The sequence below is a fragment of the Camellia sinensis genome, chromosome 2 (genome assembly GCF_055761805.1).
Source record: "Camellia sinensis isolate YWXY chromosome 2, ASM5576180v1, whole genome shotgun sequence".
Classification (NCBI taxonomy): domain Eukaryota; kingdom Viridiplantae; phylum Streptophyta; class Magnoliopsida; order Ericales; family Theaceae; genus Camellia; species Camellia sinensis.
Genome location: NC_138962.1, coordinates 145,632,073 through 145,648,380, shown reverse-complemented (window position 1 = coordinate 145,648,380; position 16,308 = coordinate 145,632,073). Strand labels below are relative to the sequence as shown.

At 35.4% G+C, this 16,308-nt stretch overlaps 1 protein-coding gene across 1 annotated transcript in view; it reads left to right on the top strand.

Moving 5' to 3' along the window:
• Positions 1-16,308, top strand: part of GFAT (putative glucosamine-fructose-6-phosphate aminotransferase) — a 34,887-nt gene that overhangs the window by 10,536 nt on the left and 8,043 nt on the right. The window contains exons 3-4 of the mRNA XM_028228890.2: positions 2,886-2,994; positions 5,128-5,273. Coding sequence (XP_028084691.2) covers positions 2,886-2,994; positions 5,128-5,273 — 255 coding nt within the window. The remainder of the gene's footprint in view (positions 1-2,885; positions 2,995-5,127; positions 5,274-16,308) is intronic.

Genomic DNA, 16,308 nt, shown 5'->3' with positions numbered 1-16,308 from the left:
TTCCTGAAAATAAAGAAAAAATAGCTAACTATCATAAAAAATTTTGAGAAAAACTTTGGGGATTACCCACCCCTAGTCGATAAATTTATTTATTTTATTATTATTATTTAATGTCTGAACAGAAAAAAAAAATGAAAAAATGAAAAAAGAAGAAAATACGAAAAAGGAGAAGAAAAAAAGTAGTAGAGTAGTCTTCAAGGACAAAGACCTTGCTCTGATACCATCTTAATTGTATAGAAGAGAGAGAAAAAAGAGGGAGAGAATAGAGAGAAAGAAGAAAGACAAAATACAACTTAATGAGAGAGAACCAAAAAATTATGGTTCTTTTCTTCTGCACTCATCTTTATATTAACAGGAACCAAAGTGCATAAATACCCTTCCAAAAAATAAAATACGGACTCCGTAGCACTTAACACTAGGGAAGGTGGGTTTTTTTTTTTTTTCAATTGCCTATTTCTAATTTATGTTTAACTATCTTTGTGGATGGGGTTCCTAAAAGGATTTTAGAGAGCTCTGGTGGATTGAGGAAAGGAGATCCTTTGTCTTTGTTTGTGTTTCTCTTTGTTATGGAAGCTTTGAGCTAGATGATAGGTGGGGCTGCTAATGATGGATGCTTCAATGGCTTTAGGGCAGGGGTTAGAGATGTAGCTATGATGTGTGGATATCCCATCTTTTTTTTCCTTTAATCTCATTTTAATAGAGAAAGAAACCATATGTGAAAGGTGTGGAGTTCTTGGTTGTTGGGTTGCTATTGATTGTTTGCGTGGTAGTGCAAATTTCTTCTTGGTGTTTTCTCACTTTTTGTTTCTATGGGTTCTCTCTCTCTCTCTCTCTCTCTCTCCCCCACCCAAAATGATGTTAAGATCTTGGGGCACCTTACTCTTTCTATCGTGGCTTTGATGACGTTCCATGTTTTGTCTTCTGATGTACAAGATAGGATGTACTTGATCAAAAAAGAAAAAAGAAAAAAGAAAAAAAAGAAGAAGATAGGATGTACGTATCTGTTCTTTTATCACTTTCATTGACTTTTATAGTTACTGCTCTACAATTGCTTGCCCCAACAGCTGAAGTCGTTAGAGATAAGGCTACTAAACAACGTATATGAAACTGACAAGTTGTCACTCTCTTCCCTTATCTGTGAAACCAATAGAACAAGCAAAGAACAAGGGGGTTAACATACAAACAAAATACAATGCATATGGTTAAACACAATGGGAACACAAGTACAAATTGAGAGAGCTTAGCTCAAAATCTCCTAGAATCAAAACTACCATGCTAGACAAAAACTACTCCCAAAAACTGTAGTTGTGAATTAAAAATAAAAATGGCTTTCACATTTAATGAAATTATAGGTTGTACTTTTGTAAAATGTCTTTCCGTGATGTAAAATTAATCCTTGTGCTTATCAAAATGAAATTATCACATGAGACCTAATCAACTATTATTAAACATAGTTCAATAAATTTAGTTGGGTTTAACTATATAGTGCACACAAATTTCGTATCCTGCAATTAAGATAGAAAATAAATGCACAAATAATGAATTTTATTAATTTAAATAAAATGGGTACAATTCTCTGTGGGTTACACCAATTACAATGGTGATCCTCTTATTTAATCTCCTGGTATGATTGCAACCCAATGGTTGTAGAAGCTTGTTGTTGAACCGAATGAATTAGCGACTTTCTTCAAGTCTTCACACAAAGAAGATTGAGGAAAGAAGCTTGATTGATGACTTGAACAGCTTGATCTCGAACAAACAACGAATCAATCTTTTGGCGGGCTTGATGCTTGAACACGTAGGAGATGTGGCACATCGTCGATGTGCTTGATGATCTTCTATTCTATGCTTCTTGAAAAATGCTTGAAACCTTAAGGGTTTTTGAAGAATGCTTCAGAGCTTCTACAAAGTCTTCAGCCCAAAGTCCCCTTCTCCATGAATGAGAGCCTCTATTTATAGGCTCAAAGGATGGGGTGTTAATTTTGGAAATCCCATAAATCAATATTTGATTTGATTGTGACTTCCAAAATGAGATAAATTTGTCTCTTATTTTATGGAAGTGATATGATTTTGAATTTGAATTTGAATTTAAATGCTCCACAACTTCTTATTTATTAAGAGAATTTGACAAGTGTCTCTGTGGGACCCACATCCTCGGGTTGACCCAACCACTTGATCCAATTATCAAAACGGGTTGTCCTTTTGCTCTTGGTATGACCCATGATAAAAATGGGTTTAAGTCCAATAATTTTGGCAAGACCCACATTACATTGAGAATTTTGATCTTCTTGAATTTTGATCGATCAAGATAATTTAATTTGTCTTGATAAATTGAACGGTGAGTAAATCATCTTAAAATTTCAGTGCTTACAATATATATTGCTGAAAACAAAGAAGAAATACATTCATACCAAATGCTCTTTGAGTATATGTAATTAAGCCAACAAAGACTCTTAAAAGTTTATTTATATAATTCATTTAATGTTTAAATAATTTAGTTCAAAGAGAGAAACAAATATAGAGATTAATGAAATAAGAGAGATTACAATGATGGAATAAGGAAAGTTTTCATTTATCCATTTTTGTTGCTGTTTATGCAATTTTTTGTGTTTGGCTTTTTATGCCCTCATTTTTTATTCGTGTCGTATAAGATATTTTATGCTTTTCTTCTTTTTCTTCCCTTTTTCTCTACTTACTCAACTTCTTACTTTCTAATTTTCTCTATGATTATGTAGATGTTTGTAATTTCCACCCCATGTTTATGCCCTTTGGATAATGTTCCACCTCTAAAGCATTATTTTTTATCAGTTCTTTCTTATTGAGCAGCTTCCTGTTTAATTAATGTGCTGATGCTGATGCTGATGTATTGTGCATGTAATCTTCAGGTGTTGAAGGAAACACTACTCCGACATGGGTTCACCTTTGAATCTGAAACAGATACAGAAGTGATTCCAAAGCTTGCAAAATTTGTTTTTGACAAAGCAAATGAAGAAGGTACGATTATAACCAGATTAGAGTTTGTGTGATAGTTGTTAATCACCCCTAAAAGTTTACTCTTAGTGAATGGACCCAAATTTGTATATCATGCTCTAACATCCTTGCAGGTGTGAAATCCCATCTTGCATGTGGATTTAGAAACAGATTGAATTGGGTGCAAATGCACAAATAGAGTCGAGTCCATAACATAAATGGGAAATAGATGCACATGGGACTTGAACTCATAACCTCTTCAAACCTATGAAGCACTGACACTTAAAAACAAGTGCCGTATCCGTGTCGGACACACGGACTATTCGGGGACACGTATGGCGTGTCCCCTTGTTTAATTAATTTATTTTCAGAGGACACGCCAGGGACACTTCGGGGACACACTAGAGACATGCCAAGTTGTCTTTTCTCCCATTTTATTTAGTACTTTTGATGAATGATGAATGTTGAATGTTTATTATTTTTTTTCTTAGATTTAAATACTTAATAGATCATCCATAAACAAAATATAAACCGTAAGTGTTAATTTAGAAGTGTTTTTTTTTTTTTTTTTAAAAAAAAAAAAGAAGGAAAAAGAAAAGAAGAAAAGAATTAGAGTTAGTTTTTATTAATATCGATTGTTTGTGGATGTAATATTAATTTAGATAGCAAATAAAAATATATGAAAATATATTTTATTGGTATCCCCCCCATGTCCGGGTCTCCATTTTTTTGAAATCGTTGTGTCCCTTGTCCGTACTTCTTAGCTTAAAACTAAAGCTTTGATACTACGTTAGATCACCAATTGACCCAAAAGCTTAAGTTGTTAAGGAATGGGGGCCCAAAATGTATATTAAGCTCTAACAATGATTTTAATTTTCTTCAGGGGTTTGAAATTTTAGCTACATTACTGCCAGTGATGCCCTAGCCAGCCTGGGTGTTATGATGGAAATCCAACTCCTAGGTGAAGTGTAATGACCAGTGCCACTTACGTAGTTCCCACACTGATTTTTCTAGAACTCATTGTTGATTGTGCAATATTTATGGAATCACGTATGTTTGCCTTGATGGCTTTTGCCTTGAAGTGGTGATATCCTTCGTCTGTTAGAGCATTAATAAAGCTCTCTGGAGAGTATCCCCTCCTTCATACTTGTATCCTTTTTCTTTCAATAATATTTTCTTTTAATAACCTTGAGATTTTCAAGTCTCGGGACAATCACTTTGTGCACTATGTCAAAGGTTAAGTGTATACCCAATCATTTCCCTTCCAAACACACATTAATGTGTACTATTTGGGCGTTCTTTTTTAATATTTTCACTTACCCCAACAAAAAAAAGAAAGCTCTTTCCTGCGCCTAAGTGCTTCATGCAATAAGAATGCTTTTGAACTAATGGATCAAAAACGATGTGAGTTCTTTTGAAACAAAAGCTTCAAAGAGTCATAATTATCCTTTGGTGAATGGACTTTGGATGTGTGCTATTGTTTTTGACAACCAAACCAAACCAAACCAAACCAAACCAAACTAAGCCTTGTGTCCCACTTAAGTGGAGTCGGCTGCATGAATCCTTTTCGCCGTTCACTCTATCAAGGACTATATGCTCTGATAAATTAAATAAATTCATATATGTTTTTACTATCGTATCCCAAGTCAGTGTAGGTTTTCCCTCCTAACATTTCCCTTTACTATTGTCAATTGATACTACTTTTGTCATTTCACAAATATATTTGTATCTAAATTTATCTTTCCTAATCTTACCACACATCCATCTAAGCATTCTCATTTCAGTTACACTCATTTTATGAATATGTTTTTTCTTAGTTGCCGAGCATTGTGCCTTGTAAACTTATAGTGGTTCTATAAATAAAACTTACTTTTTGCAATTTAGTTGGTATTCGTTGATCACATAATATGCCAGGTGCATTCCTCCACTTGAGTCACTATGGATCACATCTCGCTAACCTCACCATCCTTTTTAATAATCGAACTTGGGCAACAAAAATGTTCACTATTTGTTATCTATTTTGTTGTTTATGATGGAGAAACTAAATGTGCTTCTTATTACTTTATAATGAATCACTTTGCAGTGAAATGCTTTTGATTGCACATAAATGTCTATGATCACTTTAAGATTTCAAATGAGTGCAACTTTGTGTTGCAGGTGATCAGACTGTCACCTTCAGTCAAGTGGTGCTTGAAGTTATGAGGCATCTTGAAGGAGCCTATGCTCTCATTTTCAAAAGCAGGCATTATCCAAATGAATTGATTGCTTGTAAACGTGGTAGTCCATTGCTCCTTGGTGTCAAGGTAAGTTATGTTTGAACAAGATCTTTGTTGCAAAAATGAAGTTCATAAAAGTATTGATATTTCAATAATTCAATTAAAGACTAAAATGTTGTAGCATTGATCGAGTGAAGCCGCTCTACAATAGTGAAGGAGTGGTTTGTCTGTCTCATGGCAGACAATTTACTTTAATAGAGTCATCTGTCACCCTCTCTTTTTTTTGTGTCTTTTCTTTGCTCTTTTTTTTTGGCGTACTGGGGCCTTTTTGTATTTTGGTTTGCTGATACATCTTGGTTTTTGTAAAAGTAAGTCAATACTGATGTCTTTTGATAATCAGCATCTATCATAGTTTCTTTGCCTTAAGCTAGAATTGGGATCTGGTTAGATACAGTATATACAGCTGGATATGGATTTTGACATATGATAAAGTAATTATGTGACCAGTTTAAGAGAATTATTTTGTATTTGCACATCATATGAAACCTCAAGAAATATATGATCACATGTGCCCTCACATTTAGCAACAATTGAAGGAAGTGATTGTATAGGTTACTCTAGTTAGATGAAGTTTTTGAGATTGTATATTATTGTTTTTCACATTTAGCAACAAAAATTCATGGAAATTTTATTTTTCTTTTCTATAAAACTATTGTTTTTACAAATTTTAAATGATTGTTTGTTCATTGCCTTAATGGTATTGAATTGTTTTGTTTGGATGGGCAACTTTCATTTTAAATGGAAATGGGACATTTGTTATGACCGGGAAAATTCTGAACTTTTCTTTAATCTAACTGAGTCCTAGTTAAGTTTAATTAATTATAAATAAGCTCACAAGTTTCTCTATTCATTTCAATTCAAACCTCCGTTAGTTCATTTTCGGCACAACTGATCGTCTCGGTTTGTGTGCATTGATTCCCGAGCCAACCCGGGTCTCAAGAGGCAGACTCTCCGAGCCTAGTAGATGTGTGTTAATATGATCATATGGTCAATCATGTACAAATAGAATTTAATTGCATGTTGAGAAAGGGAGTGCAACAATTGTCTCAATTTGTGTGCACCCGGGCCCGAACTAATATGAGATTCGAGATATGGATTCTCTTGGCCTGATAATTATTAATTGTGTTATTTATCTGTATTTTATTAATTTTAGTTGACCAAAAACTATCCAAGAGTAAACATTTTTGTTATCTAAGATCAATTATCACAACGGTTGGGGAGATTATAGCAAATGTGGTCCATAAAGTTAAGGTGGGATGGCTTAAATGGAGGAGTGCATCTGGGGTACTATGCGATAAACGAATGCCCACTAGTCTAAAAGGAAAGTTCTATAGAATGGCTATTAGACCAGTGATTTTGTATAGGACGGAATATTGGGCAACTAAGAAACAATATGTACATAAGATGAGTGTTGCTGATATGAGGATGCTAAGGTGGATGTGTGGCAAGAGTAGAAAAGACAGAGTTAGAAATGAGTCTATTCTTGAATGGGTAGGAGTAGCACCAATAGAAGATAAGCTAAGAGAGAATAGATTGAAATGGTTTGATCATATACAATAGAAACCATCAGAGACAGTAGTGAAGAGATGCGATACAATAATGGTAGATGTAAAGGTTAGGGGAAGGGGCAGACCTAGATTGATGTGGGCTAGTGTAGTAAATAGATATATGAATCTCCTTATTTTGACTAACCAAATGGCCTCTAATAGAGTCAAGTGGAGAAGAAAGATTCATGTAGCCGACCCCATTTGATGGGATTTAAGATTTGGTTTGGTTTGGTTTGGTTTGTGTACATAAAGCGTATAAAAACTGTGTAGGTTACACAGAAATTGTTGTTCGGTAAATGGAAACAAGGGAGACTGTAAGTACTATACAGAATTACACAGAAAATCCGTCTATTCAGGAATAAAACCAGCCCTCTCTTTTCCCTAAGCCTAGCATGTGAACTTTCTTCCTTAACTTACACATTTTTACACCTTTCACAAATGGGGAAAGTGGGGTCACATGGGCTTCACCAAGCTTTACACACATGATCTATATGAACAAAAATCTGATTTTGAATCTAGAGTGAGGATTTGAGGGGTTTTCAAGATTCAATCTTAGCCATTAGTTACAATTTTGATTAAGGGTTAACTTGGGGTTAATTTAGGGTTGTTGGGGGTTGAGTTGGAGGGGAAGAATCCCTCATTTCAGCGACTCCATCCCCAAAAACGTGACTCTCTCTCTCTCTCTCTCTCCCTTTCTAAATTTCTGTCCTCCTCTTTCTAGAATTCTGACACAAAACCCGTGGCTTGAATGGTTTTAGTGTGCTTTGAAGATTAAAGTTAAAGGACAAGTGATGCAGGACAAGTAGTGGATTTGCAAAACAAAGGCTATTTGACGGCCTAAACAGTGTGTACTTTAGGGTTTTAAGCTCTGTTATACAGACTCTTCAAAATAAATCAAATACTTGTATCGGACATTTGATACTTAGATAAGGGTATGTGATATCTGTCGAATACTTTTTAATGGATACTTTTTATATAATTGTATATAACACTATTATTAAATGTACATATTGTTGTATAATTGCTATGAATGTCTTTTTGACACTATAAATTACATATAGCACTATTTTATCTCACATAATTGATTAAAAATATAAAAAATGACAATTTTTTTTTTGCCAAGTTCGGGTACCCTTAAATTTATGGTTTGATGAGTCCAACATCTAGATACATACTAGTACTCAACACCCGTATCCGTACCCGTACCCGAGTCCTTGTGATATAGGTTTTAAGGGTGAAATTAAAGGCTAATAGGTAGGAAAAGGAATTAGGGTTGCTTTGGGGATGAATGGATAAGGTTTTGAAAAGTGATCTTTTAGAGGACTGTGAATAGTAATCCGAGAATATTAAATTGAAATAGAAAAAAAAGAAGAAAGAAGAGAAGAAGATAGGTCTAGTATCACACCTAGATTCCATAACCTAGGGTTTGATTGCATCACACAATCCATAAAGAAGCTTCAAAACTCTCAAATTTTTATAAAATATCAATTCCCTTGAATTAGAGGCATTACATGACTTTATATAGACTTTAGAGGCTTCCTAAACCAACTCGAACAAAAAAAAGAAACTATTATAATATCTTAGACTTCCAAAACTAATTTAAAACCAAATAAGAAACATAAATAAAAACTAATTAAATAACTTGACCCATAAGACAACCCATGGACGACTCACAAAACCCATATTTAGAACTTTTGCAAATTACCAAAATACCACCAAGCTTAAAATCCTAGAAAACATAAATATAATTATAAAATAACACTAATAATACTAGAAACATGATTATGAATGGTTCCTATTAGTTTTTCTTTAAAATCATGCCAATTTCCAAATTTCGCCACTTATTTGAGTTTACTTTTCCTTGACCTTCTTATGTTCTGTATCAACAAGGCTTGTTCTTGGAACATCTTTCTCTTTCAACCTCTTTCCCCCATTGTTTAATTGCTCAAGCTTCAAAGAGGTGGGCTTTCTTATCACTTGCTTAGAAAGCATGCCAGGTTTTTATTTCAAAATTTATGGCATGATTTTATCTATGGAAGCATGATTAGTGTGTATTTGTTCTACACCAAGAGTTATTTAGTTGATTCATGCCTTCTTGAGACACTTTTAAGTTAGAGCTGGATTTTTGTCTTGAAATCTCTGAAAGTGTTCTTATTATGCAATTTCATGATCTTTTAATATAATATTGCCAATACTTATCTTGAAATCATGAAAAGTATTAATTCATTAGTTTAGGGCTTTTTAAGTGTAATCTATGGCATGTTTAATGACTAATGCCATGGTATGAAGAACATGTGATTTGGACTACTTCGAATTTTTGATAATTATTTGAAGTGTTGAGAAATTGGGGAAAATGATGTAGTTAGATTAATCATGGGTTAAAATGAGTTAGTCTAAAAGATGGTGTGGTTTAGAATTGATTTACTATTCTTCCCATAATTTTTACCTTAGTTTTGCTTACTAGTTTCTTAAAAATATATGTTTCCAAATTCCATGACTATTTTATTATTTTGGTTGTGTTTATGAGTTACTTTTATAATTGTATTATTTAATGAATTTGGGATTTATAAGGGCAACAAGGTAATTTTAACACTTTAGGGGTAAAATAGTCATTTGGGAATATTTTGAATTATTTGATTGAAATTGCCATGTAGGAAATTAACTTGGGGTTAATGAAGGGTATATTGGTAATCTCATGCCTTGAGGGCATTCTAGTAATTAAAATCTTAGGGGTAATTTGGTAAATTGTGCTTTAGAAGCATATTGGTCATTTCACATATATTACTATTACAGCCCTAGGGGAAAATTGGTGAAATTGGCTAGAAAAAGCATTGCTGATAAAAAAATATTTTGTGTTGGAAATTACTCAAAGTATGAAAAAGTGGGAATCTAACTAAATATTAAATAACTGGTGTTGGTATTTACTATACTTAATTGTTTTCTGGGCATGTCCTGGTATTATTGATTTTACGGGCTTAGCCCGGGTTATAGCCGTATAGCCGGTATTGTGGTGTAGTACACTCGAGGAAGATAGTGCATCCAACTATCTGCTAGTTAATCCCTCAGACACTACGCAGTTTAGAGGAGTAGGAGCCCCCGATGGTTGAGTGAGGATGAGTTTCTTTGTGACACTCAGCTTGGAGGGAGCCTGGGGTGTGATTAGGGTAGGACCTATTATGTACTTATTTACAGTTTGGACGCGGTATATGTTGGCGAGGTTGGGTTTATTGCCTTGTTGGCAAGTTAGTGATGCCCTATTGGCAATTATTAATTTCAAATTATTTCTTTTATTTAATTATCCTAGTGTGAGTTAATTAAATAAGATGGACTTAATAAGATTAAGTTAGTTAATCCAGAAATTGGGCATTTCATTGCATAATTTTACTTGTCACAACACTAACATGTTCACTTAGTAAGAAATGATATTACTATAGGGGGAGTGTCAATACTCACCCTTCCTTGCATTGTGTAGGTTTCAATGGACACCCGCCGGCATGAGCGTTGGGATGTAATCTGTTTTGTTAAGTTTAGCCCTAGGTTAATTGGGTCAACGTGCCTTTACACCTTTTTGTCGAATTATTGTATTAATTAATTTTGGGTTTGTAACTTAAACATCATTGTATGATGTACTTCATGTTATGGGTTTACGCGCCAAGTGAGGATGCGTTTAGTGTATGAGAGAACACTAGAATTTTTGAACTTAAAGGCGGATTATTTCAAAAAAAATTATCAAACAGCTTCCCAATACAAGCCAAATTTTATCAAAAACACTTTGTTTGCCACCTAAAGTTAAATTAGGCTCTATAAAGGAAAAATAGACATATTTTCTAACCTCATACAATCTAAGGCCATTGGACACGTTTTACGAGATAACCACTTAGAAAATATGAGGAAGAAGAACTCCGAAAATATGAGGAAGAAGGAATATATTTCTGTTATATTCAAAACTTCTTATCTTACAAGACCAAATGACACTCCTTATATAGGAGATATTACAAACATCATTATAACCCATTATATGCCACTTACATATTATATATTACCACTATCTACCACTATCATATTATATACATGCCACTATCTACCACCAACACCACTATCATATTCTATACATGCCACTATCTACCACCAACACCACTATCATATTCTATACATGCCACTATCTACCACCAACACCACTATCATATTATATACATGCCACTATCTTATTATATGCATTAACACAAATTTCCAGCACTCCCCCTCAAGCTGGTTTGAAAATATCTTCCATAGCCAGCTTGCTAGTCAGCTTATCAAATTGCTTCTTGTGTAGTCCCTTCGTTAGCACATCAGCTAATTGTTCACCTGTTGGAAGGTAGGTCATACAGATTATGCCAGCATTGATTTTCTCCTTGATGAAATGTTTATCCACTTCTATATGTTTTGTGCGATCATGTAGAACTGGATTATGAGCTATAGATATAGCTGCTTTGTTGTCACAATAGACCTTCATAGGTGTCGGGTGAGAAAGCTTTAATTCTTCAAGAATTCTTTTAATCCACATTACTTCACAGATTCCATGGGCAACAGCTCTGAACTCTGCTTCTGCACTACTTCTAGCTACCACATTCTGTTTTTTACTCCGCCATGTAACTAGGTTCCCACCTACAAAGGAGCAGTATCCGGATGTTGATCTCCTGTCTGTAACACTTCCTGCCCAGTCTGCATCTGTGTATACTTCAACTTGAAGATGTCCATGTTTCTTGAACAGTAAGCCTCTCCCTGGAGTTCCTTTCAAATATCTTAAGATCTTATAAACGGCCTCAAAGTGCTCTGCCCTTGGTGAGTGCATGAACTGACTTACCATGCTGACTGCAAAGGCAATATCAGGCCGCGTATGAGACAAGTAAATCAATTTCCCGACAAGTCGCTGATATTGTTCCCTCTCTTTGACTTCTTCAGCCTTAGCAGCTTGTAACTTCAAGTTAGGCTCGATCGGAGTCTCCACCATCTTACAACCAAGCATACCTGTTTCTCCAAGGAGATCAAGAACATATTTTCTCTGATTAACGAATATACCTTCCTTGGATCTTGCAAATTCCATTCCGAGGAAATACTTAAGGGCTCCCAGATCCTTAATGTGAAATTCTTTTGCGAGTTTCTCTTTGAGGGATGCTAACTCTGCTTCATCATTACCAGTTAAAATGATGTCATCAACATAAACAATCAAAATTGCAATTTTATTGTTTTTTGAATGTTTATAAAATATTGTGTGATCTGCTTGACTCTGTGAGTAGCCACAACTGATAACTGCCTTCCCAAAGCGTTCAAACCACGCTCTTGGTGATTGTTTGAGTCCGTATAATGACTTGTTCAATCTACATACTCTGTCGCTTCCAAGTCTCTGCTCAAATCCCGGCGGTAGGCTCATGAACACCTCCTCTTCAAGATCACCATTGAGAAATGCATTTTTAATGTCAAGTTGATGTAGAGGCCAATCTGAATTTACTGCAAGAGATAACAGTACTCTGATGGAATTTATTTTAGCAACAGGAGCAAACGTCTCCTGATAGTCGATCCCATAAGTTTGAGTGAAGCCTTTAGCCACCAGTCTCGCCTTGTATCTCTCAACGCTTCCATCTGCGTTACATTTTATCGTAAACACCCATTTACACCCAACTGTTTTCTTGTCTTTGGGTAGATCAACTATCTCCCAAGTACCACTTCTCCTTAAAGCATTCATCTCCTCCATGACTGCTAATTTCCAATTCGGATCATCTAATGCTTCCTGTATATTCCTTGGAACAAACAAGTGTGAAATCCTAGATATGAAAGCTCTATGGTTTTTAGACAGTCTTTGATAGGAGAGGTAATTTGCAATAGGATGTTTAATGCAATTTCGGACACCTTTCCTAATTGCTATAGGAACATCAAGATCGGAAATAGAAGGAATAGGATTACCTAAAATTTCGATGCCAGAACTCGGGTGGACATTCGGGTCATTAGGATGGACATTCGGGTCATTATTCCTCAGATGAAATCGCTTCCTAGTATAAACCTGAAGCTCAGGATTTAGATCATTTTGTAGTACGTCTCCCCCTAAACAAGAATCTTCTTGACTAGGCACCATAGAACTTGGTTCTCCTAAGTGATCATTATCAGACAGATGTGGTTTTTGTGTAGGATAAATGACATTGGGGAGCGGGATAGAAATATCCCAAAAACGGTCTTCTACTCCACTTGTCTCCCCCTGAAGAGAAGTGTTAGGGAAATAGGATTTTGTTTCCACAAATGACACATCCATACTCACATGAAATTTCTTGGTTTGAGGATCGAAACACTTATACCCCTTTTTGTTTGAGGAATAACCCAAAAAAACACATTTTATAGCACGGGGGTCAAGTTTTGAACGAAATTGACTGGGAACATGAACATAGGCAGTACATCCAAAAACTTTGGCGGGTAAATCAGAAAACAACCTCGTATCAGGAAAAAAAGTTTTGAGACAATCGAAAGGTGTTTTGTATGTTAACACCTTTGTAGGCATCCTGTTTATCAAATAAGAGGCTGTTAAAATTGCTTCACCCCATAAATATTTAGGAACATGCATGTAAAACATTATAGCACGTGCTACTTCAAGTAGATGTTTATTTTTTCGTTCTGCAATGCCATTTTGTTGAGGGGTATCCCGACATGTAGATTGATGAAAAATCCCCTTTTTTTCCAAAAACTCACCCAACTGCTCATTGAAATATTCTGTTCCATTATCAGAATGTAAAATACCAATTTTGGTTTGAAATTGATTTTCAATCATATTGTAAAAATTTGTGAATAAATTTTTCATGTCAGATTTTTTATTCATCAAATAAATCCAACATAAGCGGGTATGGTCATCAATAAATGTAACAAACCATCTTTTACCAGAAAGAGTAGTGATTTTAGAAGGGCCCCAAACATCACTATGAATCAAATAAAAAAGTTTGGAAGCCTGGTAAGGTTTTGGCAAATAAGTAGAGCGATGAAATTTTGCAAAAATGCAACTTTCACAATGAAAAGAAGAACAATCAATCCCTTTAAATAATTCTGGAAATAAATGTTTCAGATAAAGAAAACTAGGATGTCCTAGCCTATAGTGCCATAGCATTATTTTTTCTCGAACAGAGATTGAACTAGTACTATTAAAGCTCTGAGCTTTTTTATTACTAACAGGTACTTCATCAAAGTAGTAAAGACCTTCAAGCATCCTAGCACGCCCAATCATCATCCCCGAGTTCTGGTCCTGAAATTCACAATGGGATTCAAAAAATATAACACGACAATTAGAATCCTTAGATAGTTTACTGACAGACAAAAGGTTACAGGCTAAGTTGGGGACGTGAAGAACAGCATTGAGATTAATTTTCTCAATTAATTTAATAAATCCTTTTCCTGCAATAGGTGAAAAACTACCATCGGCTATTCTGATTTTGTCATGACCAGAACAAGGGAAATAGGTACTAAATAAATGGGAAAAACTAGTCATGTGATCGGAGGCACCGGAATCTATGATCCACGGAGAGAAGTTTAGGCAAGAGAAGGCTTTAGGATTTCTACCTGTTTGTGCCAACAAAACACTAAGAGTACCGGATGAGGAGTTGGATTTTATCAGCTTTAAGAGTTGATCAATCTGCTCTTTGTTGAAGGGACCTGAATCGGCTTCATTAGCGGTAGGAAAGCCATGATTCTTCTCTCCTTGTTTGCTGCTTTTCCAGTTGACAGGTTTGCCATGGATCTTCCAACACGTTTCGCGTGTATGGCGAGGCTTGTTGCAAAAATCACACCAGACCCGTGGCTTATCATCAAACCTGCGCTGGTAATTTGCAGCCTTGTTGGCTGCAGCATCGCTAATTAAAGCAGAAATTTCAATTGATTCACCAGTACCTTTTTTCTTAAGCATGACGCTCCTTCGGCTCTCTTCCCTTCTGACTTCGGCAAATACTTCGCCAATGGATGGGAGAGGAGGTCTGCCAATAATTCTTCCTCGCACTTCATCGAACTCAATGTTGAGGCCAGCAAGAAACTTGTAAATACGGCTGTCTTCCACAGTTTTCTTGTGGTGGTTGCAGTCGTCAACCGATTTCCATTCGTATGTGTTGAAGATATCAAGATCCTGCCACAACCTTTTCAACGAATTGAAATATTTGGTGACGGAATCATCTCCTTGACGAATCTCTCCCAACTTCAAAGTTAATTCGAAAACTTGAGATTGATTTCCTAGGTCAGAATACATCTGACTAACATTATCCCACAATTCTTGTGCAGTAGGATAGCACATGTAATTAGAGCTTATATCCTCCTCCATGGAATTGACCAACCATGTCATAACCATGGAGTTTTCAGCGTCCCAACTGTCGAACAGCGGATCATTAACAGCAGGAGCCTTCTTGTCACCAGTGATGTAACCGATCTTTCCTTGCCCACGGATATACATCCGGACAGATTGTGACCAGCGGAGAAAATTATCACCATTTAGGCGGATGGTGGTGATTTGGACAGAGTGAGAGTTAGACGTTTTCACCGGAATGACAGCGGTAGGGGTTGAAGTGGTTTCGGACGTGACTTCCGACATGGCTATGACGGTTTTAGGGCTGCTGTGTTTTTTGTTGCTCTGATACCAACTTAGAAAATATGAGGAAGAAGAACTCCGAAAATATGAGGAAGAAGGAATATATTTCTGTTATATTCAAAACTTCTTATCTTACAAGACCAAATGACACTCCTTATATAGGAGATATTACAAACATCATTATAACCCATTATATGCCACTTACATATTATATATTACCACTATCTACCACTATCATATTATATACATGCCACTATCTACCACCAACACCACTATCATATTCTATACATGCCACTATCTACCACCAACACCACTATCATATTCTATACATGCCACTATCTACCACCAACACCACTATCATATTATATACATGCCACTATCTTATTATATGCATTAACACAAATTTCCAGCATAACCCTAATTTGATAATTGAGTGAGAATTAGGTAAGGAAAGTGATTTTGAGAATGAAGAAAGTAATAAAGAGAGTTTCTACTTAAAAACCTCACTTTTAGTTTAATTGGTTTCCGCCTAATTGATCTATGAAATTCGGGCGTGACATGATTCTCATTAAGTTTCCATTTGTTGTAGTATGTTGTTACTTAGGAATGGTTGCATGGATAGATCCAAACTTTGAAGGCGAAAAATTCCGCTTTGGGGACGTTGTCTAAGAAATATTTCTTTGTTGAGATTACATGCTATTATTTCAAGACTATTGGTTAAAAATTTAAAGGATTTTTTTAGCTAAAACCCTCTTGTTGGGCCCCTTTTTAGTGAAAAGGACAACCTCAAGTTTTTTAATTTGTAAACCCCGTCTAGAACATACATTTCCTTCATGAAGGACAAAAAAAATTGTTTTCATTTTTTCATGGACAATCCTACCCTTCGATATATATGGTATAGATTTACAATAAATCTTTTAGTGGTGTTGGC